The 24,465-nt window shown below is 37.4% G+C and overlaps 1 protein-coding gene across 13 annotated transcripts in view; it reads left to right on the top strand.

Moving 5' to 3' along the window:
• Window positions 1–24,455, top strand: part of LOC145962357 (ELAV-like protein 3) — a 68,657-nt gene extending 44,202 nt beyond the window's left edge. For 12 of the 13 annotated variants that reach the window (XM_083083411.1, XM_083083410.1, XM_083083413.1 and 9 more), the window contains one exon: window positions 2,461–24,455. In XM_083083411.1, coding sequence (XP_082939537.1) covers window positions 2,461–2,785 — 325 coding nt within the window. In that variant the 3' untranslated portion in view covers window positions 2,786–24,455. The remainder of the gene's footprint in view (window positions 1–2,460) is intronic. The other variant, XM_083083417.1, reaches the window with a different exon arrangement.
• Window positions 24,456–24,465: the final 10 nt, after the last annotated feature.

Below are 24,465 nucleotides of genomic sequence, written 5' to 3'. Positions count from 1 at the left end.
CGATTATATTATAGCATATTTTAGAGTTTTATTATTTTTCTACATCATTTGCAAACGGTTTCGAGAGAATGTAATTACATTTTGTCAAATTGGCATGCCTTTTTAATGATAATCAGAGAATTCAAATCATTTTACATTACGTTTTATTATAGCTTTTTAAAGGAAAAATATTAATATATCTAAAAATATTGTAATGTAAAAAATTTGTTGATATTTTTATATAAAATTTTTTTACAAACAAAAGTTTCGTAAAAATGGACGATTTTCTTCGAGTGAATACGAATATCTGTAGATGTGTAAAAAGAGAATCGGATGCAGATACTTATGCAAGTGTACATATGCTTAATGAATAACGGGATGAACTTACACGCAAGCAACGTGATGTTACTGTCCTCATTTCCTCGTCCTTGTGATCCTGTCGTTCCTTTTTTTTTCAACTCTCCACACATACACACTCGCACAACTCTACACACATACACACAGAATTAAATCAGACATGCACGCGATCGTAAAACCATCCGATGCACACAATTTTGCGTAAAAACACATGCGTAAAAAAAATACATATTTATTTCGCGATAACGTGTTAACAAATAAAACAAACGTTCATGACGAATGCATATTACTGTGGCCTCGGCATTATACTGAGTACTCACCGAGATGTGCCCTGTTTTAACGCGGCTTGTGACGTCAAGTAGGTACGTAGATATTTTTTACAACTGTAAATATCCCTCAACTTTTATAAGCGTCCATGTATGAGACGTGTATAATTTTTATTCCCGTTTTCTAAAATCTCATTTGTCTATTGACTAATACTATTGCACATTTAATGATGAATTAACATCAATTTCACTGTAGAATGTCATCCAAGGAATTGGCTTGTGTTGCAAGAAACACGTTCATTATATGTGTGATCCCCGCGCATGTTAATGCATGAATGTAAAATAAATATAGCTCTGTCTCCGAGTTTGCTTTTTTTCTCTGAATATGTTATGTTATTTTCTACTTATAAAAAATGCATGGCTTAAAACGAATCTAATTATAATTGATTAAAGGATCGGTATTTGATACGTGATGTATTTGTATAATTTTCGTCTCTCTATGTAAAATATGGACGAGTGACATTTCTTCAGTTTTGTGTAATCTTGCTACTTAATTTTGATGTTTCTTCTTTTATTTTTATTCTTATATTTTTATAACTTTAAACAGATCATCATTATTTGCCAAAATCCGTCTATATTCTTCTTAATGTTTTCTTTATTTCCTATTAGCACAAATTTATTACATACATACATAGAGATTTGCATATGATTACTTAATATTCTGTGATTAACATAAATACAGAATGTGTCGCAAATATAAAGTACGTTAATAAAATGTAATTTATGTAATAATCTGGAATAAATGTCGCTCTCTTTTTATGATGCAGCCTATATATGTATAAATTAGTCACTTATAGAGTTTCGTCGTTAAAATAAATAAATTTTTTTTACACATAAAATACAATAATATTAAAGATGTATTTTTCTCTTAGAGAAATAAGTGACTTAAAATTCGAAAAATATTTATTTTTAATTTTTCTATTTTCATACATTAATTTGTATATTAAAAATGTTTGCTATAGTAAATATATGACTAAAATATAAATACTTCAATATTTTATATAGAAAACGCACATCTCTTTCTAGACATTTATATATAAACAAGATTTGCACGTTATCCTTACATACCATTTATATTATCATTATTTCTCGTGTAAATTATATAAAATATGAAATTAATTGTCATGTAATCTTGCATAATTTTTCATCTTTTCATACCAATATCATATGTAAATGTCTGCGAAAGTACTATTTATGTAAATAAAAATATATCACGCGCAAAATAAGTGTTCACATCGATATTCGCATCTTTACACATTTAATTTCATTGGGATTGCGATATACTGTGCGAGTAGCGTATAATGTAAATCTTATATAGATTTAATCTCTTTTGTTCAGAAAAGAAAATATAAGTACCATAGCAAGTATATTTATAACTTGAACTGAACGGTGCTCAAGCGTTTCCTTCATGAAACGTGAACAATAGTATAGAGTGAAAGTGAATTTACGTAAAGGTATTAATATAAAATTATATTTAAATCACGCATCATGATATAAAATGATATAAAATATCTATTAAAAATATTATATAAAATGTCTCATTCGCGTTAAATTCTAATCTTAAGTATCTCTTTCGTGAACATCAAATTTTATAAAATTTTCGCAAGAAAAGAGGAGAAATTTCTAATGATATAATTTATATTTTCGCCAGAGACCGATTCATCATCAGACGTTATTCGAATAATAATGACGTTTTAGCATCGTTCATTCGGTCATTCGTCGCTTCCGCGACCGTTATCGTGAACCGTCACCGGGCGACGATGTCCGTTTAATCATCGGCCCGGCCACCGTGTTCCAGGTACAGTCCGCTGGCGGGCGACCTCCTCGCAAACTCTATGCTGCCCGGTAACACGATGAACGGCGCCGGTTGGTGCATCTTCGTGTACAACCTCGCGCCCGAGACCGAGGAGAACGTGCTCTGGCAGCTGTTTGGGCCGTTCGGCGCCGTCCAATCAGTTAAGGTCATACGCGACCTGCAGACGAACAAGTGCAAGGGCTTCGGCTTCGTGACGATGACCAATTACGAGGAGGCGGTGGTGGCCATACAGAGCCTGAACGGCTACACTCTGGGTAACCGCGTGCTCCAGGTCAGCTTCAAGACGAACAAGAGCAAGGCGGCGTAGGACGAGCAACAGGCGGCAGCGGCGGCGGTGGCTGCGGCTGCGGCCGCGGCAGCGGACGCGGCGGCGGTAGCGGCGCCGTACCATCATCGTCGCCATCGGCTGCTACGTACTGCGGCGGTGGTACAGCTGCCGATGCCGATGCCAGCGGGTCATCTTTACAACAAGCGGGGACCTGGCCAGATACCGGGCGTTATCGGTGGCAACAACAACATCAACAGTCACATCGGCGGCGGCGGCATCTTTCATGGAGGAAGCAAGGGCCAACGGCAGCCGTTCCTTCAACGTCTACCGTCGCGCATACATGATCTCACTCGGGCGATCGAGATGGCCGTCTCGGGAGCGGCGAATCCGGCAACGCAGCAGCAGCAACAGCAACGTCAGCACGCGCAAGCCAAGCAGACCTCTCTGAAGAGCAAGCCCAACAACAACCGTCAGGCCGGCAGCAAGAAGCTCCAACAGAGCGAGAAGGCGTAGTTGCGAGGAGTGTGTATGTCCGTATGAGAGAGAAAGTGTGAAAGAAACGAAGCGTGTGCGTGCGAAGATGAATGAAGAGAAGAGGGAAAGTGAAGGGAGAAAGGAACGAGAAAGGTCGCGCGAGAGATAATTAGGAAAAAATGGGTAGAATCGTTCGACTGTCCGATACATGAACCGTGGAACTGTGCGTGTAGAAAATTCGAAGGAAAATAGAGGAGGAGCGAAAAGAAAGGTACAATATTAACGACTCTCGCGTACTCTCGTTATCCTTCCGTTCCTCGCTGCGCTCGCCGCATCCTCCCGCGCTTCTCCTTGTCGCATTTTTGGCTCGCGTTTGGCCGCGGCCGAGGATGCGGGAGCGAAAGACGATGTTCGGTGTCCTTATTGACACACTTAAAATCATAAGAAATTTGACAAGGAGGACGAGAAATCGAAGCTGCGCTTTTGCCTTCGTTTTACGTTCCTCCACGATCATCGATATAGACGCTGCGAGAGTAGGAAATTTATTCCTAATCGTTTTGAAGCATAAAGTGCAAATTTTATGCCTAATTACTTGACTCGCTAGAATAATAGGAGGGTAAGATGAGGAAACAGGAGGAACGGAAGGAAGGAGAGACGAGACGAGGCTTACGTGGCTCTCGCACAGTGACCGGTCGCGGGTCCTGTACATACATATTTACCGATTTATATGTATATGTACGTGAGGGCGCTTGTGTGGACCACGTGGTGTCCGCGTGCGTAAAAAGGACGATAAGATGAAGAAAGAGGAGACGGAAAGATCGAGATGTGAAAGGGAAAAAGAGAGAGAAAGAGAGAGAAAGAGCTTTCCTTATACTATGACATTTGACGATGCGTCGAATGCCTCCGCCAGGCACTTTGGCCAATTTTTTTTTCTTTTTTTTTCTTTTTTTTTTACTTAATGTACATCCATGACCGGATTAGTCACGACGATATCGGGCTGTGAGACTGAACCACTCGTCACAAGTACACAAGCATACACATATACACACACACATGTATACGTACACTTAGAGAAAGAACGATCAATAAAATGCGCGGCGTTAAAAATGGCGGGCTGTCGTAAAAGAACATATTTCGGACTTCTCGAAACGCGTGAGATATAAGACTCGTCGCGGGGAACACGTGGATCACGTGATAGCACCTCGCGCTTCCTGGTCGCGAACGAAATATGAAAGAAAGTGAATGGATGGGAGAGAGCGAAAGGGAGAGAGAGAAAGATAGAGGGGAGTATAAAAGAATGAAACCTCAGAGAAACACACACACAGTGCTTAGTAGTAGGTGGTTATACATACTCGTTTTATGTATAAGTTTTAGAGAGTATTAGCGTCGTATGGATGAGAACTGAAGAGAGATAGAGATCGAGAGAAAGAGAGAGAGAGAGAGAGACAATGAGGAATACAGAACGAGGGTACGAACGAAGGAAAGGAAAAGAGAAAGAGATGGAGAAGAGATTAGAATCGATTTTTTTCGCAGAAATCCGTAAGAGCGAGGAACGGGTCTGACTGTTATCGGGGCTCGTGAAGACATTAATTAATTGACTGCTGAATTAATCGCGTGAAAAAGCTCGAGGATTCGGGGGATGTAAAATGCGGGGAGGTAGGTGTACCGACGGCGATGGCATACAGAGTCGAAAGATTGCTAGAAAGAGATGATATATAATAAGATATTGGGGCAGGGCTCGCACTCACAGAGTTCGAACGATGTATGTGTACTTTAATAAGGTAAGCCTAGTTTAATTAAAAGAGATGTTACCCTGTTTGTAACGAGAGACGTATTTATTCCTGGGCCGGGGCTGTATGTATTGTGCTCCCCGAAGGTGACAAGGAGCGATCGATAGACAGCAAGGGTCTCAAGGAGAGATCGCGAAGCGATACCGCGTAAACTAATAACCATGTAAAACACTTGTGCTAGTCAGTACTCAGGTGGTCTCCATCGCCGCTCATACGTGCCGATGATACGCGCGTAACATGTCGCTTTCCTTTCCTTTTCTTTTTTTTATAAAACGTACTTAGATAGTAAAAATGCGTTTTCGCAGAATCGAATTCTCTAACTCTTGACAATTTTCCGCAAAGGTGCACCGTCCCAGAGGATGTTTTACGATGTTACGTAATGGCTTCATGGCTATCGGTCTTTTTACAATCTCTGAGAGATTCTTGTCGCGAACGCAAAGAATCTCTTAAAACGGGTTTTTTGTCTCTTTAATAGGAATTAAAAATTATTAAAAATTAAAAAAAATACTTCTTTAATCTTCACGTATATTTGTATCTTTTACTTCACATTTATAATATGTCAGATGCACAAATTGAAGCGCATAGTCGCTCAAGCATCACGGTTGATTGTACACTTTTCGTCGTCGAGTTTTGCACGTTTCGACGGAAAATGTAGATATGATTACGCAATTGATTATTAATGCAAACGCATTGTTCTTTAAAATAGAAAAACAAACATACATATGCATATATACTTATGACGTACATCCGACTTAGATATTCGTCATTTCGCCTTTATCCTGTAAAGCGTCGATTCTCGTTTCGAGAAACAATTATACATTTATATATATGTATATATATGTGTATATATATATATATATATATATATATATATATATATATATATATATATATATATATATATATATATATATATATATATACGCGCGGATTTAATGTTCTTCCGACTCTCCGAAATTCCGAAGAGGAAAGATTCAGAGGAGACATTCTACATATTCTTCGAGGACGGTGCACAAGTATGTGATACACGGATTAATGGCAAAAATTGGTCGACATTCGATCTCAGATCAGATTAAAAAAATTACGCATCTAGTCTACGTGCAAACTGACGCGTCATTTGTGCGATATTACGTGCTCTCTTCGCGCAGAAGAAGAAGAAGATAAATGCTTAGCAGCGAAAATGAGGAAATTGGAGGTGAACGCGATGATGTATGCAATTAAGTGAAACGACGCGAGGCAAGCGGATGAAGTTTCTCACGTTCGTTTCGCGCAGCATAATCATTGGTCGATAAATTGAGTTATGAACAGATGACTTGGACAGAATTGTATCTTAAAGCAATTATCCACTAATAATTACAGTCACTTTAGAAACTATTTTTTCCAAAGACTCTGCGCGGATCTCAAGAATATTCTCTATAACTGTGGGTAGTTGAAATCGCTTTCAACAAAATGACTCTTCGATAGTCATGGATATGTTTCTCCACAACCACGTGGATAATCTCCGATCGTATAGAGATAATTTTGCCAAAGTGATTTCCTACACCCGCTTCCCCCGCAAGCGATGTTTCACAGCTATTAGATAGTTTTTGATCGCGGTTGACATTTCGCGAAATGATTGATGCGCGAAACAGCGTGAGAATACGGACTGCATGTACTTAATTGCAAGTGAGGCGACACTTGATTAAGGGCTAGATTTAGTCAAAGAAACCAAAACGGACGCGTAAACACATGTATATTGTCCTCTATTTATGTGTACCTTTTTGTGTCTAGTCCGGGAGTCAGGAGAGACGCGAGGAAGGGCGGAGGATGCTATTTACCCCCTCTCCCTCCAGAAAAGTCTGTCTCGCGACTCCCATACGCAAGCATTGTGGTTTTTTTCTAAGATATTGCTTTATTTATTCACAGCCGTCGTCGATTCGCGCGCGAATCCTTACTCGATGAAGGACGCCGAGTCTCGGCGAGAGGCGGCAGGATCTCGAACATTAGTGCAAATTAAAGCGTCGACGTGCATTTAAATGTCGCCGCATAAGCGCAAATTCGATAACTCGCTGATCGGAGGGTGTTTGTACGACGATTGGTCTCCCCTCATCACTTATGACTATAGCAATTATATGAATATAGCAAACTTATTATAGCAAATATATTGCGATAACGTTCGTACGAATAGTACAAAGTAATCTTTCGAGTTAATTGCATTATTTGAAAGAACGAACAGTGAGTTTTATTCGCGATTTGAAATACACTTGTGTATTTGTCACAGATAAGCCGTCACTAGAATTAAATGACAAATGCTGGCATGCATCAATGCCACTTGAAAGTGTGCATACGATCGGCAGCTATGTAATACGGATACATGAGAGATGAATCGTATTTCGTCGGCATCCTCTCGATATCAGCGAGGCGTCCGTTTTTCCGGACGTTTTTCTCATATTGTGTACGATTATATATGCCATAACAATTATTCTTCTCCTTCTCACTATTACCGTATTATGATTAGACTTATTATTCTGGTTATATTATATTATTATCGCCATCGTCATCTCTCATTATTATTATTATTATTATTATTATTAATTATTATTATTATTATTATTATTACTTATGATCGTGTATATCTTCTGTGTCTCTCGTCTAGTAGCTACGTGTAACCTCTAACGCCTCATTACTTAATTAATTATAAAGAAGTACTTTATTACAGTCACTCTTCACTCGCTCACTTTAACATCGCTCTACTGTCGCCACTTTCTGCCACCCGCTCTATAACTATTACATTGCTACTACTACTGTTACCGCCATTACTATACTTACCACTTACTACTACTTACCAACTATTTATTTATTTATTTAATTAAAATTATTAAATAACATAACTATTATGTTTTATTTAAGGATTAAACTGATTTGTGTTTGGTTCAAACAAGTCGTTTGTTTTATTTCTATTAAAATGTTTCAGTTGCCATATACATACACCGGATCCCGATCTCCCGTTATATCACCGATTTATCCCCCTGCTCCATTCTCACCGACATTCCACGATCTCTTCTTTACGGCATTCCACGAGTTACAGACTGATTTAATAGCGATGTAACGAGACGAGCCGCTCGACCTCGATGCACGAAACACGCTTATGGATCCTGGTTCGTAGCGTCTTTATTATTATAGCAATTTAGTATAATCTCGTGAACACCGCTAGAATGCGACAAAATCGTTTACGAACCGCGAATTGTTTGTTATAATTATTGGAGACGATTGCGTCAAGCATGTGCCATATCTTTCTTCAGAATGAGAAAAATGTCATTTTGGAAAATTATTTATATTCGACATGTATGTTGGGCAGTGTTCATGATGCAAGGCGTACAATGCTAACGCCAGATTATGCGGATGTTCGCGATTTGTAAATAGTATAAAGAAATTTGATTTATTGAATTTGACAAATCTTCCATTTATACTATTTATGAATTATAAACGAATCTCTCACGAATACGCGTAGAGTTGGCATTAGCATTAGAGATTATTATATGCATATAAATTTCGAGTCTTAAGCTAGTCATTAATATAATATTTCTGGAGTATGTATATTCCAAAGGAGACCCGCGAAATAATTGCATTGTAAAAGGATAACTCGACGATACACACAAAGTGAAAAGAATCGAATCGAGTTCGGTGTCACGATGTTGTGAAAATAAATATAGTTTCGTTACATTCTGACAGTACGCGATGTCGGTCCTTCGATAATTAACTCTTGAATCGTTGATCCAACACGACGGAAGGGCGACATCCAGATCATCGAAATTACTCCTGTCGTTTTAAAAAATGCATTACACGATTCACGGATCTTGTTGGAAAGAAAACTTGTGGCACATCCAGTTGAATGTCAAGCAGTAAGTTACTTGCGTATCTTTCGTGACGATATAATTCAAAGAAGATAAACAAGCGACTTATTCGTTTCGAATATCGGTGAATACTGTGATTAGTTATGTCCACGGATACTTAAAGTCCATCAGGACTTTCCGAATCTCTTCTGGATCTCGATTGATAGTCTAAAAGAGAGGCGCTCGAAACGTAAAAATAGGTAGATATAAAGAGGGAGAGTGGCGGAAGAGAGGCGGATGCGAGGACCAAGGCGATTGAGGAGGAAGCGAAAATGCGTTTCACGGGAGAAAATGGCGGCGGTCGAAAGAGTGGTGCGAGCCCTACCCCGTTTTTAGGGGATGCAGACTCGCTCGCAACGATTCGGATCAGATATTACTGTCGTTGGCGAAAGAACGCAAAGAGAGAGAGAGAGAGAGAGAGGCGAGTTCGAGAGAGAAAGTGCGAGAGAAAGAGAGGGAGAAAAAGAGAGAATGAGCACGCTAATCTACTTAAATATAATATATTACATACGATTATTACGTTAGATATACATTATGTGTATTGTATTTATGTCTCAATAATCGTTGTTAGTTATATCGCTATGATGATGATGATGATAATGAGTATGATAATTACCGATGACTTCGGAGAAGGGGAAGTAAAAACACACGCGGAATCAGACACGCATACACACAGTTCGTAAACTATCACACACATGCAACGCGCGCGAGCCTGGCCTGTGCGGTCGTGAAGATTGTATCGTGAGGGGGATTTTTCCAATTGAAAATTAATTTCTACATTTATATATTATTATTACATAGATATATTATTGTGTATATCAATTTATAATCTCTTAACAAATTTTAATTTGATTCGTACGATTATCAAATTTTTTATTTAACAAGTTTCTGAGTTAAAATTTTTTCTTGCGCTTCAAGATTAGGAGAAAGAGTTATACAATGATTCCGTGTATCTAATGCAGTTTGACCGATTCTTTGATGCATTCGATGCACCTCATCGATCGCATAGACGCGCTCGTAAGACGCGAGGACTTTCCCGACGACAGGATCAAGGGTATCCTGTAACATCTCGAAAGAAACGAGAGCCTCGAAGTAGATCGGTACATTCGCGGTTTCTAACTGATTTCTGCGATGGACGAACGATATTACATTTATTAAACGATTTACATTTAACCATTAGTCGCATTATCGATATTATTGTACTACTAACTAGCGCTCGTACCCTCTTATACTCGTAAAAAAAAGAAGAAGAAGAGAGAGAGAAAGAGAAGAAGGAAGAGAGGAAAGGAAGGAAGGGCAGAGATTGCGAGAGAAACGGAAACGCGTGTTGGAAAACCGAACGCGAATCAGTCTGTCGGATGATGGATCGGCGCGCGATGATGGAAATTGGCGGGATAGACGGAAGATTAACATCCCGAGATTAATGGCGATTATTATTAGGAGGTTCTCGCGACATCGTATTCGAGCGATACGATGAAAAAAAAGTACGCACGTCGAAGTGTAAAGTCGCTAAAGTCGCGCTGCAAAGTCCGAATCTCATCTCACAAATTTCGTCCTGGATTCGCACGATTTTGTCACCATGCGACTTTAACGTATCCTGATTGAACTTTGGCGTAATTTTCGGAAAGTACGGTATCGCGGGAACTTCCTATTGTGCTCGCTCGTCGGCGAAGCCGGATTTGCTGTCGTCGACGAGGATCCCCGAGGATCGAGGCGCGCGATTCCAGGAGCGGATCCTCGGGGCTTCGACAAGACGGATCCTTTTGGAGAAGCGCGGAATTGTTCGCGGAGATAACGTTATTCTCGGCAGTGAGGGATGAGAGGTGGCTTGGCCGGATGAAAGGCAAACCGCCCGGAAAACGACGGTGCGGTGTCAAAGGAACGATAGCATCGAGCTCCAAAAATCGTGCGATTCGACTTTACGTGCTCGTGAGATTAAACGTTTAGGAGGCCCATTTCTCGGGCGTTCCATTAATTTCGTTGAGAATCTTCATATTCTTTGATACATCGCAAAATTTTTAACGACATATACATTTCTTCTTACTCTCACACTTAAGTCGTCCTGGAAATATTAGCAATGTGCGGTTGTTTCATGAAAAAGAATCTGCTTAATTCTCTCTCTTCACACTTGCATATAATTATTTTGAAATATCTCCGCCGCATTAATCACTGTTACATATCTTTTCATAATTTTCTCGATAAGTCATTGCTGATATTTCACGATATAAATTTTGAGAGATTATTCGAAATGAAGCGCGCGCGATGTTTATTCGCCTCACATTGTGCAATATAAAGTGTTTTGTCGATCGGTCGAGGTGCGGCTCCGGGGAAAAATCCAAAAGTGGTGCTGTAGTCAAAAACATTATCTTTTCTCGCGGACTGACGCCTCGCCGAAGATAGCCCGAATAATTTAAATCTAATGGAAGCCAGTCGTATCCCATGCAGAACATTGCGGCAACATTGCGGCAATCTTCTGTGTTGTATGGGATATAATTATGTGCAATCGCAACAGTCATATGACACTGACGAAATTAGTTGCCCGGAGCTGGGAATGAAATTTTTCGAATAACAACGAAACCGACTTTGTTTTTTTCGCAACATTAATAATCGGTCATAGAGATTCCAGTGATGGGATCGTTTTGCGAACGGTTTTGCTGAAAATTCGAGGCCGTCGTAATTTTTAATCCGAGACGAGGAGACGCGCGTACGCGATGAATTTCGCGCGAAAGCGAAAAATCGTCCGAGGATTTTCAGCGAAGCTGTTTCCGACATGTCGAAACAAAGTAGCGTCGCTGTATGCTAAAATACGCACAATCGTCGTCATTATGTGGACGGCGACTTGTTTGTTAGTTGTAAATCACGAGACTGTCCATAAATCATTGTCATTAATATATCGCATCGTCATCCATCACAATCGTGGCATTCATCATTTCGATTTTGCTTAAGGATTCATTCGTCGATTCTTTGACCCATTTAATCATCTCATCGCGCCATCATGTATTCTCATCGAAATGCCACGATATGTTTCATCGAATCATTCACACATCATCACACACGCATACACACGTAATTCGTAATCATTATTCCATTTCATACATTAAATGCGGCATAATAAATTTATTACAAGACTCACAGTCATTGATTCATTCACCCATCGTCATGATTCATCATTAATCGTCCTCCTTCGTGTTACGAGAAAAACAGATGTAGCGTAAGGGAAGAGAGAGTAAGAGATATATCATTCGAGTAATTGTACCATCATTATATCATTAATGATCGAATAAACATCGCTCGCCCTAAAGGGGAAAGTTTTCTTCCGATCCAGGCACCCTCTTATCGTTCGAGAGATAATTTTCACTTAACCAGGGAATGAGAATTACATATAATCCACGAACTTTAATCATCATCGATCGTTGCGGGTCCCGCGAGCGCCTTTTGCATTTTTCTAACTCTTATCCGCGAATCTGATTAAATTCCTAGCCTCAAGTTATAATGTACGATAATCCGATCTTCCTTGGACATTAATTATCTTAAATTGAAGTGGTTTATTTCATGACGCGATTGATAAATTTAATTGAGCGTTTCTTTAATGATTTTTGCATAAAGGATGCAAGCGGCACTTGCGGCATCGGCAATACGATTGCGAAAGGGGTAGGTAATGAAATTGCATGTAACGAGAAACGGAGTAGGACGGTGCATTACTTTTGTACGGACTCGGGCGTACGTAAAATGCGGAAACGTGCGCAGCAAAATGGAAACGGCGTCATGGAAAAGCAGCAAAAGCAACTCTAGCTCATCGTAGGCCTAACTAAGAAAAAAAATGAAAAGTATTTATGTACTGTCTAAACTAACTTAAAAAAATGTGGAAGAAAAAGCGGAAGAAAGAAAGAGAGAGAGAGAGAAAGAAGAAACAAATATTATGCAAATAAAAGAGTGCGAGTGAGAGAAAGAGAGAGAGAGAGAGAGAGAGAGAGGAAGAGAGTGAATGCGAGCGAACGAAAGAATGAGAGAGAATGAAATAGAAAATATTTAAAGTACTCGAGAAATTATTCCGAGGCGAGCCACAACGATCCACAAAACTGATAACTACTCTGTAAACAAAAAAAAAGGAAAAATAGAGACGGATTAGAGCGGAAAGAAGAAAACATGTCAGTCTAGAGAATGAAACAGAGAGCATAGGGATAAAAAAAGAGTTAAGAGAGAGAGGGAAAGAAAAGAGAGAAAAAAGAAGTAATCTATAATCTTCTGTACATGTTTTGATATATATTATTCTAATTATTAATTATCTCATAACTTATAATAACTAATTAATTAATTAAATTAATTGATATCTATGAAACTATATTTAAACGACAAAAAACGTGGTAGCTAGTCTGTCAATGGGTGTATAAATATTTAATTATGATAACTCTATAGTGATACTAAAAAACAGAACAAAATCAATTGCGCGAGGATGAGAGAGCGCGAGAGAGAATCTAGAGAACGATTGACGATTATAATTATTAGATCGCTCGATTAAGAGAAGCGCAAGCGGAAGAAGGCATGAAAGAGGCGAGAATGACACATATATACACATTGCATACCCACACACACACACACACACACATACACACTCAAACACACGCGTACAAATAAACAATATAAAAATATAAATGTAATTATTAAACTTTAACGGGAAAAAAGCACACAAATTACAAGACGGAAAGTCAAGCGCGCGGATATTAACACGAATAATTTCGAGACGAAAATAAATGATTTTCTAACGAAATGTCCCACAGATTTTCGTTGTACGTTTAATGGGACAAGTTTCACAGTGCATCATGGGGATAGGAGAGGAAAAAACGGGGGAGGGAGTTCTTCCGATTTATAATTCTTCTCTTTAAAAACACAAAAGTCGGGTCCTCCTCGTGGCCAGGGTGCGAAAAAAACATTTTCTCACAGTTTTCACACGTCCCTGCGGTCTCATTTTTGTTGTTATGCAACAGCCATAATTTGCCATCGGCGGTATATTTTGTCGCGAACATTCCTTACTTTGAGAGATTATCATAGTTTCGCGAATTATGCTGGAATATTCGACATCTCGCTGATCTAGGATCGCAATCGTTCTGTTGCTAATCGCGAAAGAAAAGCCCGCATGTGCGTGTGACAACGTCTAATAGCTACGATCAGCTGACATATATCGATATGTCACGGCTTAATCGCGCGATCACCTCGATCAGTAACCGATGCAATCGCATCGTCTTCTTTCCGAATCACGATGGCGCCGAGGCTCGCTCGCTCATCGATAAGACTGTTACCGAATCTCGCATAACGACCGATTTTCGTAATTCACGTTCTAATTAAGCGCTCGTGCGACGAGCTGAAGGAGAGATGGTTACTTATACTCGATATGCGTCGACTATGGAATTCGAAGGAAGCTTTATCGGAGGGAAAGAAAAGCCGGAAGATGAAAGTTTCGCTTCGTTTCTCCCGCCGATCTCGGCCCAGTCCGATGAAATAAATGGCGGGAGAAAATTTTGACAGGTGTCAAGGAAAAGTCTCTTCGAAGGAAACTTTCTTTTTCGGCTATCCTCGAATTTTATCTTTTGTCGAAACGAGTTTTATCGTGTTGCTGGAACGGGATGATTAAAATGATCACTCTGTCTTCTGGACAGGCTGATTTAAATTAAGGGATCAGTTTGTTCCGATTACTTCGATTGACGTAGTCGCGGGAGTAGATGAGGCTACTCGAAGCAGAACGCTTATTATGGCGTTAACGCGAGAATTGGAAGCCAATTAAAGATAATCTTCCTTCCCGAGCGTTCTCACACGAGCACATCGAGGAAGCCCGGCAGCGATCCTTTGTTCTCCGTTTCAGCGTATCATTTAATGTTGAACACGGACTGTTTTCAAGTTCAATCTTTATGCGCGATAAGCGATAAATTATAAAGCGAACAGTTTACGCGTCTACCGTTAAATATGCGCTGAAAATACATACGGATTTCTATCCTGAGATGTATGCGTAGAGTAATTGACCTCACGATACTCGCTTGGATTCCCGATACGCTATGCGTGGATAAAAATGGTATTCGTATATCATTTGCGCGGATTAAAATTTGTCATTCGAGATTAGAAGTTTTCGTTCATTTTTTTTTAACGAGCGTATATGTGGCTCATCTCGTATTCTCTACCAAATAATAAAATAAATAAATCTTATTCTACCGAGAAGTCGATAACGGATACTGTTTTCACTCAAGTAGCTCATGTGTGTCGCGAATTATAGAATAATAATTAAAAGAAAATGGTTCCAAAGGAACGTTGTAACTTATATAATCGCGTAAAAAAAAAGAAACGTCGATTTACGAGGTTGCGATTATTTCGGCGACTTTTCGCCGAAAATCGATCGCTTCACTATCGCGAGAAAAATAATATAGAGAGTACTTCGAAAGTTATAGGACTCATTATAGAAAGGACGGGATGAGAGGAGTTGATGTATCTAATTTTTCGACGGGATATTTGCGAGGCGCTTGTATAAGTAAGACCAGAGGCCAATATCGATCTATCGAAACATTCCATCCGAATCCTGAGGATTTTTGCGCGCGACAAAAGACTTCCTTCTCTCGTCTATGATCTCGGATTCCGTTCCTTTTTTATTTATTCTAATTAACTTAAGTCGGAAACGAGCCTCCGAAGAGATTAATTATAGTAATTGTAACTTACAAGATTTTATTTCTCATTTTATTTTTCATTTTCTTAAAGAATGTTTTCATCAAAATTGCATTAATTGTTGCATTATTTTTAATTGTCGAGAGAAATAGACGAGACGTTCACACACATTATTGCACATTCCATAACGCGTGCAATTAATCCTCTGCGTAAAAAAGCCGCACGAAAAATCGTATATATATACATGTACATATATATATACGCACTTTTGATTATCGATTTCGAATTATATATCGTACTATCGCCAAAGATATCCCCTTTATAACAAAGAACGCATATATTTCGACACGGGTTCGAATGAAAGTTAAACGAATATCACCAATGTTAAAGTAAAAAACATTTCTTCTTTTTTTTTCAAGTAAAAATGGCATTCCGAAAGAACAGTACAGTCGAGGAAGTTCTCCTTGATCAAACGTAAAATTTATATCAGTCGTCTTTAATATTAATTTTAGATAAATATTGTTAATTTATTCCAACACAATTATTATATCGAAACACAACTTATAATCAGTTTATATTTATTCATTAATTTATATGCGATATATACATATATATTAAGTATGTATAAATATATTAAATAATGAATATAAATTATATATATCATTTATTTATTTATATTTTAATTATATATAATATATAATATATTTTAATTATATATAATATATAATATATTTTAATTATATATAATTTAATTATATATTAAATTAGGTAACTTTTTTCTTATTTAATCCAAAACGATTATATTAATTTTAAAACTAGTATATGTTTTATGCAATACCATATTAATTTAACTTTTCGCAGATGCCAAATTGAATTGGAATTCCAAATTGAAAGTCTATGATTGAAACAAATGTTGATTTTTCAATACGCGAGTTATGTTTCAAGGAGAGCATCCAGATAAACGATAGTTACCAGTGTTTTTTAAAAGATTGTCGACATGATCGATATTTTCCGATGTACACATCGAGTCGTCGTTGTCGTCGTCGTCACAACGACCTCGTGTTACTATTACGATTACCAGCGATTTTACCATTACGATATTATATAACGTTGTATGTATGTAAGTGTTCATAAAAATTATTGTCAGGCAGGCTAACGCAGTGCAATACTACCGTTTTGGATATTTCCAATCTTGATGGCTATTAAACCATTGCTGTAAAAGAAATGAAACGAGTAAGGAAGCAGAAAGGAACATACGAATGTATGTTAAATATAAACCGTGAGCGAAATTATGGTTAGCATTAAACGCATGAATCAGGGAAGAAAGTCAGAGAGGGAAAGGAAAAGATACTTTTCTTTTTCGTTTTCGAATTTTAGAAAAAGAAACAAAATTGATACGATCGAGACGCATAGAATAAAATTTCGTTTACTTTCGATCGCACGATTTTGCGAGCAAAAGCGAGATAGTATAAGATTGTTTAACGCCTCGTTTACTCGAGAATTCAAGACAATGTTCATATATTACATCTATACGACGATAATCGTAACTGTAAATAGACAAATGATCTGTTTATGCAACTTTGGACGAAATATATACGATTCCTTGAATAATTTAGACTTTTGTGCAATTTGCTTATTTTCATTTGCGTTATAAGTATCGAGTTATTAATAAAATATCGAAGATCGAGGGCTTTGTGTATATATAATCACGCACAGCACTTAATACATAATAATTTTCATATGAAAATTTGTTTCGTAATTTTTGTTACAACTGACGATTCGATATCAATCGATGGATATAATTGAGAAAAAGATGGGAGGCATTAAACACGCACACTGTAAAATAATAGGTTCCGTCTAATATTTTTTCAATTAAATATATTATTATATTCTTTTTTGTAATTACAAATTAATCAATCAATGAAGGGAAAAGAATGCAAACATATGAAAATTATAGACATGATATGGATAAATATACTTGGGAATATTATCTTTTTCAAATCATAGCACAATTCATTATTCTTCCATAATTGAATCGATCTTTTAGACATTAAAAAATTAATTAATTTGATACAAAATGATATCCGTTAAGATTCCACAGGGGAAATTTACCTTTCTTAATATTTTCAAATCTTAATATCTATTAAAAGAAAAGGGATCAATTTTTTATGTTATTTTTTCTTTCCAATTTGCGATATTATTCTCTTAAACATCAACACTTTTATCGGTCAGTCGTAACGAAAGATGAAGAAATGTGGAAAGTTAATCACGCACACGAACGAATCATAAACGGATGGTCATGAAAGAAATTACAACGTCTTAATTTTATTTTTGAAAATAAATGAATATATTTTCAAATTTGATCATCTGAAAAATTTGCATGTACGATTATTCACGATGTTGATGCTTGACTCATAACGAAGAGGATCAACACAATAAATAATTTTGATAATTTTAATTACATTGAATTATTTAATTATATTTAATTATTTGAATTATATTGAAAAATTGATTGATAACAATCTATAACACTTTAACAGAAATTTAAAAAATGTATAAAGCAATTCTCTCTTTAGGAATAATTATGAAAATGCTTTGAAGATTCTTATTGTTGTGATTGCAATGCTCACAAAAATAACAAAAATCCGTTATTAATTGAAGATTAACATGAGACAAAGACACAAATGGATTAATCACGCACACATGCAAATACGTATGATGAATATCTCGATAGGCTCGCTTATTAATCTTGGATGTCCGCCTAATTAGTCGCTTTACGCGACTAATTAATCGCTCCAAAACGTGCGCTGGAAAGTTTCTTGCGTCTCAGTTTGTTCATTGGCGTGATATATGAGATGTAAGGTATCATGATGTAACAAACAATGTGATAAGCGATATATACAAGATATCCCGAAAGACGAATGACACATTAACAATAAGACTGTTCTTAAAGAAATTCAATACTGATTTTCGTTATAACAATTTCTCTGAATGTTGAAAATTTAAGAAAAAAATCCATGTATAATTTTTTATCTTTTTCAATGCATATATATATGCATGTATGTATTTTTTAAATTTATAGAAATTTCAAGATCTTCTAAATTTCAATATTAAATAATATTGAGTTAAAATATTAAAAATGATTGAAAAAATTAAGATATTTTGGGACATCCTATGTATAAATCGATATATTAATGATGATTAAAAATAATTTGAAATCAATTTTGTTGAAAGGCTCTCGCTGTACTGAAAGAAATAGATTATTGCGAAAAACAAGCTAGATTCACATGGCGATAATTGATCGTTCGTTTAGTGACGGACGAATAGGCCGAACAGTTAGATTAAAAAGACTTTAATACGACATTATTTTTCTGCTGTTTGACCCGAGTCGATAAGCAGATTAATTGTTTTCTTAATTACGTGTTTTCCGCGCGATTGTTTCTACCGACTTATCATATACTTACGAATGAATTAATGCTTTTTGTGTAACTTATATTTAAATAGAATTATTCATGATTCGATTATCAGTGAATTTCAATAAATCGTATAATTATTCCTTTTTTTAGATATTTTTTATTGACGGCAATGTCCTAGCAGCTGATTGATCGACTTCATTTAATGCTCGATCGATGCTAATTCTTCATCGGCATACTAAAGAGACTCAAATCTCGATATTAATTAGGCAATTAGGCGAAAGAATCAAGCGGTTATTCGATTTCTACGCATCGAGGGAGGAGGATCGCCGCTGGATGCTAGGTATGCTCTCACCGCAATTCCGTAATTATTAATCGACGTAACGTATATAGCGAAAAAAAGCGAAACGATAACGTTGTAGATGCCGTAAGCGAAAAAGAGAGAGATACACGGATTTAAATAAAGTAATGTATTTTATGACGGGTTTATACGGTATTATTAATAGCGATATTTACTGTAACCGAGTAATAAGAGCGATATTAAGGAAAAGGAATCGCGCAATAGATATACATTATAATAAGGATAACGATAACGTTAGATATTATGCGATATGCATAACATCGTTATGAAAAGGGACAACATGAGTGAGCAAATAAAATGAACAAGGATATCGATCGGCTAATGCGGAGGTCCTTTGTTCAAATATCGATAGGATTTAATCTGCTCTGAATTATGCTATAAACGTTATGGAAAATTGTGGTAAAATTTTATTTTTCCATATGATTATGAGATTGTTTCCTTTTCTTAAAAAATTGATGTGCTTCTTTCAAAATTGATATGTCAATTGTTTTTAATTTAAGATCTATTACAATCATAAAAAATTAATAATTAATAAAAATTTTATAAATTTAATTGCCAAATCTCTAATTTAATTTTAATCGCAAACATCTTACGTTTTAAAATACGGAACATTTTGTTTCGTCACAAAAAGAGGAGAAATTGTTGCGGATACGTGAATTGATTAATATCATAAATCGATACTTTGGACCACGGGGATAGGGAAGGGGAGAAATTATATCTTCGCGAGAAAAAAATTTCGCGCGGATTCTTAATGCTTCCAATTTAATCGGACGATTCGCACTAAGGACTGCATAAAAAACTCCAAGTGATAATAATAGCGATAGTATCGCGAAGACCTAAGCATTTCCAATTTTGCGATACTCGATGTTTAACGGATGATTTAATAATTTAAAAAAAAAGAAAAAAAAGCGTAATGATATTATAATAAACAAACAGAAGGCGAAGAGAATAAGGATTAGGATAATAGAAGGGAGTTGTTGCGTTAATTCGAGATCAATTTTGAAACGGTAATTATCGCGATAAGTATCGATATACTTGTCGAAAAAATCGATGTTACGTGTAATTGATGAAGTTATTTAGTGAGTAATGATACATGAGAAGAATAAGAAATTTTTGATAATCGGAAAGAAAAAAAACACACATTGACGATCAAGGTTGACTCTCGAAAATAGATTTTACTCCTTAGGCCTCGCACGAAGTAAATAAACGAGGGAGGGGGGAGGATCGATTTGATTTAATCAGGACGGAAGCGATCGGCTCATCGAATATGTCTGACCGTATCTCGATTTTACTACTGCGAATAGCTTTACAATGTCACAGCTCAACAAAAGGAAAATATTAAAACGTTGACGTAAAAAATATATGCTTCTGTATGCAAGAGATTATCGCGCAGATTAAAAGGAGCATTTTTCTTTGATAATTCTATAGTTTGTAGCGTCGACGATGCGATGTTTTCAACTTGTCGACAAAAGTTTCTTGGTGAAAATTGATCATCGAATGAGATTCCAAGTACTGTAAATTTACGGAGAGCTTAACCCTTAATAATCTGAAGATATCTAGATTAATTATAATAATAAATTGAAATAATTAATTTAATAACGTTGCAAATCACGCGACAGCATCGGATTAATATGGGTTAAATGAAATTCCCGTGGGCGCCATCGCGGGAACTCTTTATACAACTAGTATATATTATATATATATACACATATACATATACATACACATATACATATATTGTATTTTATTTGTATATATATATTGTATATATAATTTAAAAAAAAACCGATAAACAACGATACGTCTCCGAACGTGTTGAATCACTTGATGGGACGTCTCGCGAAAAGATAGAGGAGGATATTACGGAAGAGTCTCGTCTTTTCCAGAGATCTTTTTAGATCAATTTCTTTTGTTCGTGACTTTTCGATTCTAAAACCGCACCCTGGATTCAGCCCTGGGCAGATTGATGTCCGTCGATGATTTCCCCCGTAAAAAATCCATCGATGGGCGTTGATATCGCGAAACCGTTAAACGACGAGGACGAGAGAGTTTCTCTCCACAGACGCATTTTTTAATCTCTCGAGGAGTAGATTTTCGGGGCCTCTCGGGTCGCGAAAAAACCCCGAATCTTTTTCCCTCGTTACACCTTCAAAGATCTTAATTCACCTGTGCAATCGTGAAAACAGCTTTCCCATTACGTATAGCAGTGTATAGAAAAAAAAAAGAGTAATTGTGATGACAGAAAGAGAGAGAAAGGAAGAGAGAGAAAGAGAAAAAGATAGAGATATTACCGTATTGTATCTTCGACAGAACTTTGTATACACACGTACATATTGGTGTTATTATCGTTCTTATTATTGCTATTATTATCGTCATGCTATTACGTATTATATTATTAGTAGACGAAGCGACATTATGCGACTCGTATGAATATCATTATTAGATCGTTGCGTATATCTTATTATCGTGCGAGATAATTGACGCGCGACGAGATACCTCGCGATGATCGCGATTAACGAGTGCGATTACGATGATTAATTAACAATCAAGGAGGATCGAGTGTCCGCGAGACGTTGCGTCGCGCGCAGCTGAAACTGTCGTTCATTTATCTCTCTCACTATATTATGGATATATAATGATTTCATTATTTCTGTAGAGATGTACACGTAGGATCGCGCGGAAGAATTACACGTGCATTTTACCCGACAGTTTATTAATGTTTCTCTCGACGGAAGTCGCACGTATCGCGCGATGGACGCATTTATTCGCATACCTTTTAAGGAGTTAATCGGGATACCGACGTTACTATATAAACGCGCAGAAAGCTTCCACCCACATGTAAACAAATACATATAAACCAAAGCTCGCGGGATGTTGCATCGTGAGAGCAGGATGAAAGAAAAGGATTCTTTTTTAATTGCGAATTTCGAATTTGGAAATCGTTCATCTCCACGAGACTCGTTGTGCAATTTTTTTTTTTTTTTTTTTGTGGACGTTACTCCAATTGCAACCTCCTCTTTTTTAATCTCACATTCACGATGTAATACGCGCGAGACAGAACAACAGACAGATCTTGATTCTCGAGGGAAAAAGGTACACATATATACATACATACATATACATCACATCTATAATACATGTATAGGAAGCGGGAAAATAGTTACGCACACCGGACACGCACACAAAGAGGCAGATACATGCACACAAAACGGTAATTAGACTGTTACCATTCTTCGAAACACGTGCGCGCCACTACATTGTTGATATAAATTGCGATCCATAATATGATTATTACTATATTTACGATATAATTATTATCTTGCATTGTCTAGTCATACGTTATTATTGTATAACACTAACACGATATTAATTATTAATTAATCTGTACTACCTAGTCGCATTATGTGTTGCATAAAGAAAAAAAAAACTATGAAAATTCAGAAGGTAAACGAGACCGAGCGAGCAAGAAAAGAGAGAGAGAAAGAGAGAGAGAGCGAGAGAGAAAGAATGAGTGAGTGAGAGAGAGCAAGAGAGAAATAATAGTGATGACGACTTAGGCGAATTGATTCGGAGATGATGATTTACTATGGCAACAACGGCAAGTACAATATGTTCCCATGAGAGAATGCGAGGTGAAGTGAAAGAGAGAGAAAGGAAACCGTGATAGAAATGCGTGAGAGAGAGAGAGAGAAAGAAAAAGGGCGAGCATGAGGCTTTCCTCCGCAGACGTAGAGAAAAGAGAGATTGCCTGAGTAAAATCAATAACGATCGAATCATAGCGTTCGGATTAGGGAATTATCGAGCCTTCGCCGCGATTCTCGCGGACCCGAATCCGCGATTCTTGTTGATCGGCGCGAGAATCGCGCGAAGAGAACAGAGCGATCGGATAAATCCGTGTCGCTCGACGCTTTAAACGAGAAGACTGATGATATAATCTGGTCCACGAGTAAAATGCGCGCGCGTTTTAGGCTTAATCGACATTTAGACGAATTTTTCCGTGTGCCCCTCGTCGAATCCGTCAATCATTACTGTCGCATCAATCACTATTTATTAAAGCATTGCGATTAAAATATATAATTAGCGATGAGAAAAATATAAGGCTCTTTAGGAACGAAACGGAGAATTAACAATGAATGCGAGCTGTCATTCAGAAGTCGGCACAGATGATTTAATCGCGAGTGACACGAATTGAAAGAGACATCGTCATCGTAGCTGAATAAAAATAAACAATTAAATCAAGACTCATAAGTAGCACAAGATGACGATTTTCTCTTATAATTCGTATTGCTTGCTCTATATACTGTCTATATCATTGCGATGACGTAATGACAATCGATGGATTCGGCGAAGAGCGCACGACATCCGTGAGATAGATCGCTATGTCTCGATCGATCGTACGTCTGCGAGGCGGTTAGTTAAGAGAAGGCGCAAGGCGACGATAATGATAAGGCTAACGATGACGATTATGATGATAGCGAGAGGAAGAGAGCGAAAGAGAAAGCGAGAGAAAAAAAAAAGTAATTACTGTCACGAAACACGCACGCGTGCGTCGCGACTCCTCGTGACGCGCCTGTACGTACAGGTAGAAAAAAAGAAGAAAAAAAAAGAGAAAAAATGAAGAACAAAACGAGTATTAAATATATGCGGGGGCCGTGGAGAGGAGGGAACCTTCCTTTTATCCGAGCGAAAGAAGAAAAGAAAAAAAAAAATACCCTGAAAACCCCGACCGGACGTCCTCACGCTTTCCGCGACGTCCGTCGACATCCCCGTCGCGCCTCGAAAAAAAAGGGAGAAAAAAAAAAGAGATAAATTTAAGGCAAAAAAAAAGCGATATAAAGATATATAAATATATATGTGAAGAATATGATTATATATACATATACATTATATATATATACATTATACACGTATACGCGGTTCACTCTCGGTTTTTGTCCGAACGCAACATCCCCCAAGGTATCCCGCAAGGAACATCCCCTTTACGTGCGTCGTCTCTCCCTTCTGTGCAATCGAAACCCTTTGCTGCCTTCCCCCCTTTCCCTCCCTCCCTCCCTCCCTCCCACCCGAGGAGAGCTGGCGGGCCCTCCCTATATTGCAATATTTGTACTTTTCCATGTTGAAACCTCGATATATAATAAATTATATTAACAAACATCGATCGCCT

The sequence above is a fragment of the Camponotus vicinus genome, unplaced genomic scaffold (assembly GCF_025532165.1).
Source record: "Camponotus vicinus isolate PSW18456_S1 unplaced genomic scaffold, iyCamVici1.0 SCAF_11, whole genome shotgun sequence".
Lineage (NCBI taxonomy): Eukaryota > Metazoa > Arthropoda > Insecta > Hymenoptera > Formicidae > Camponotus > Camponotus vicinus.
This window is presented reverse-complemented; position numbering and strand designations above follow the sequence as displayed.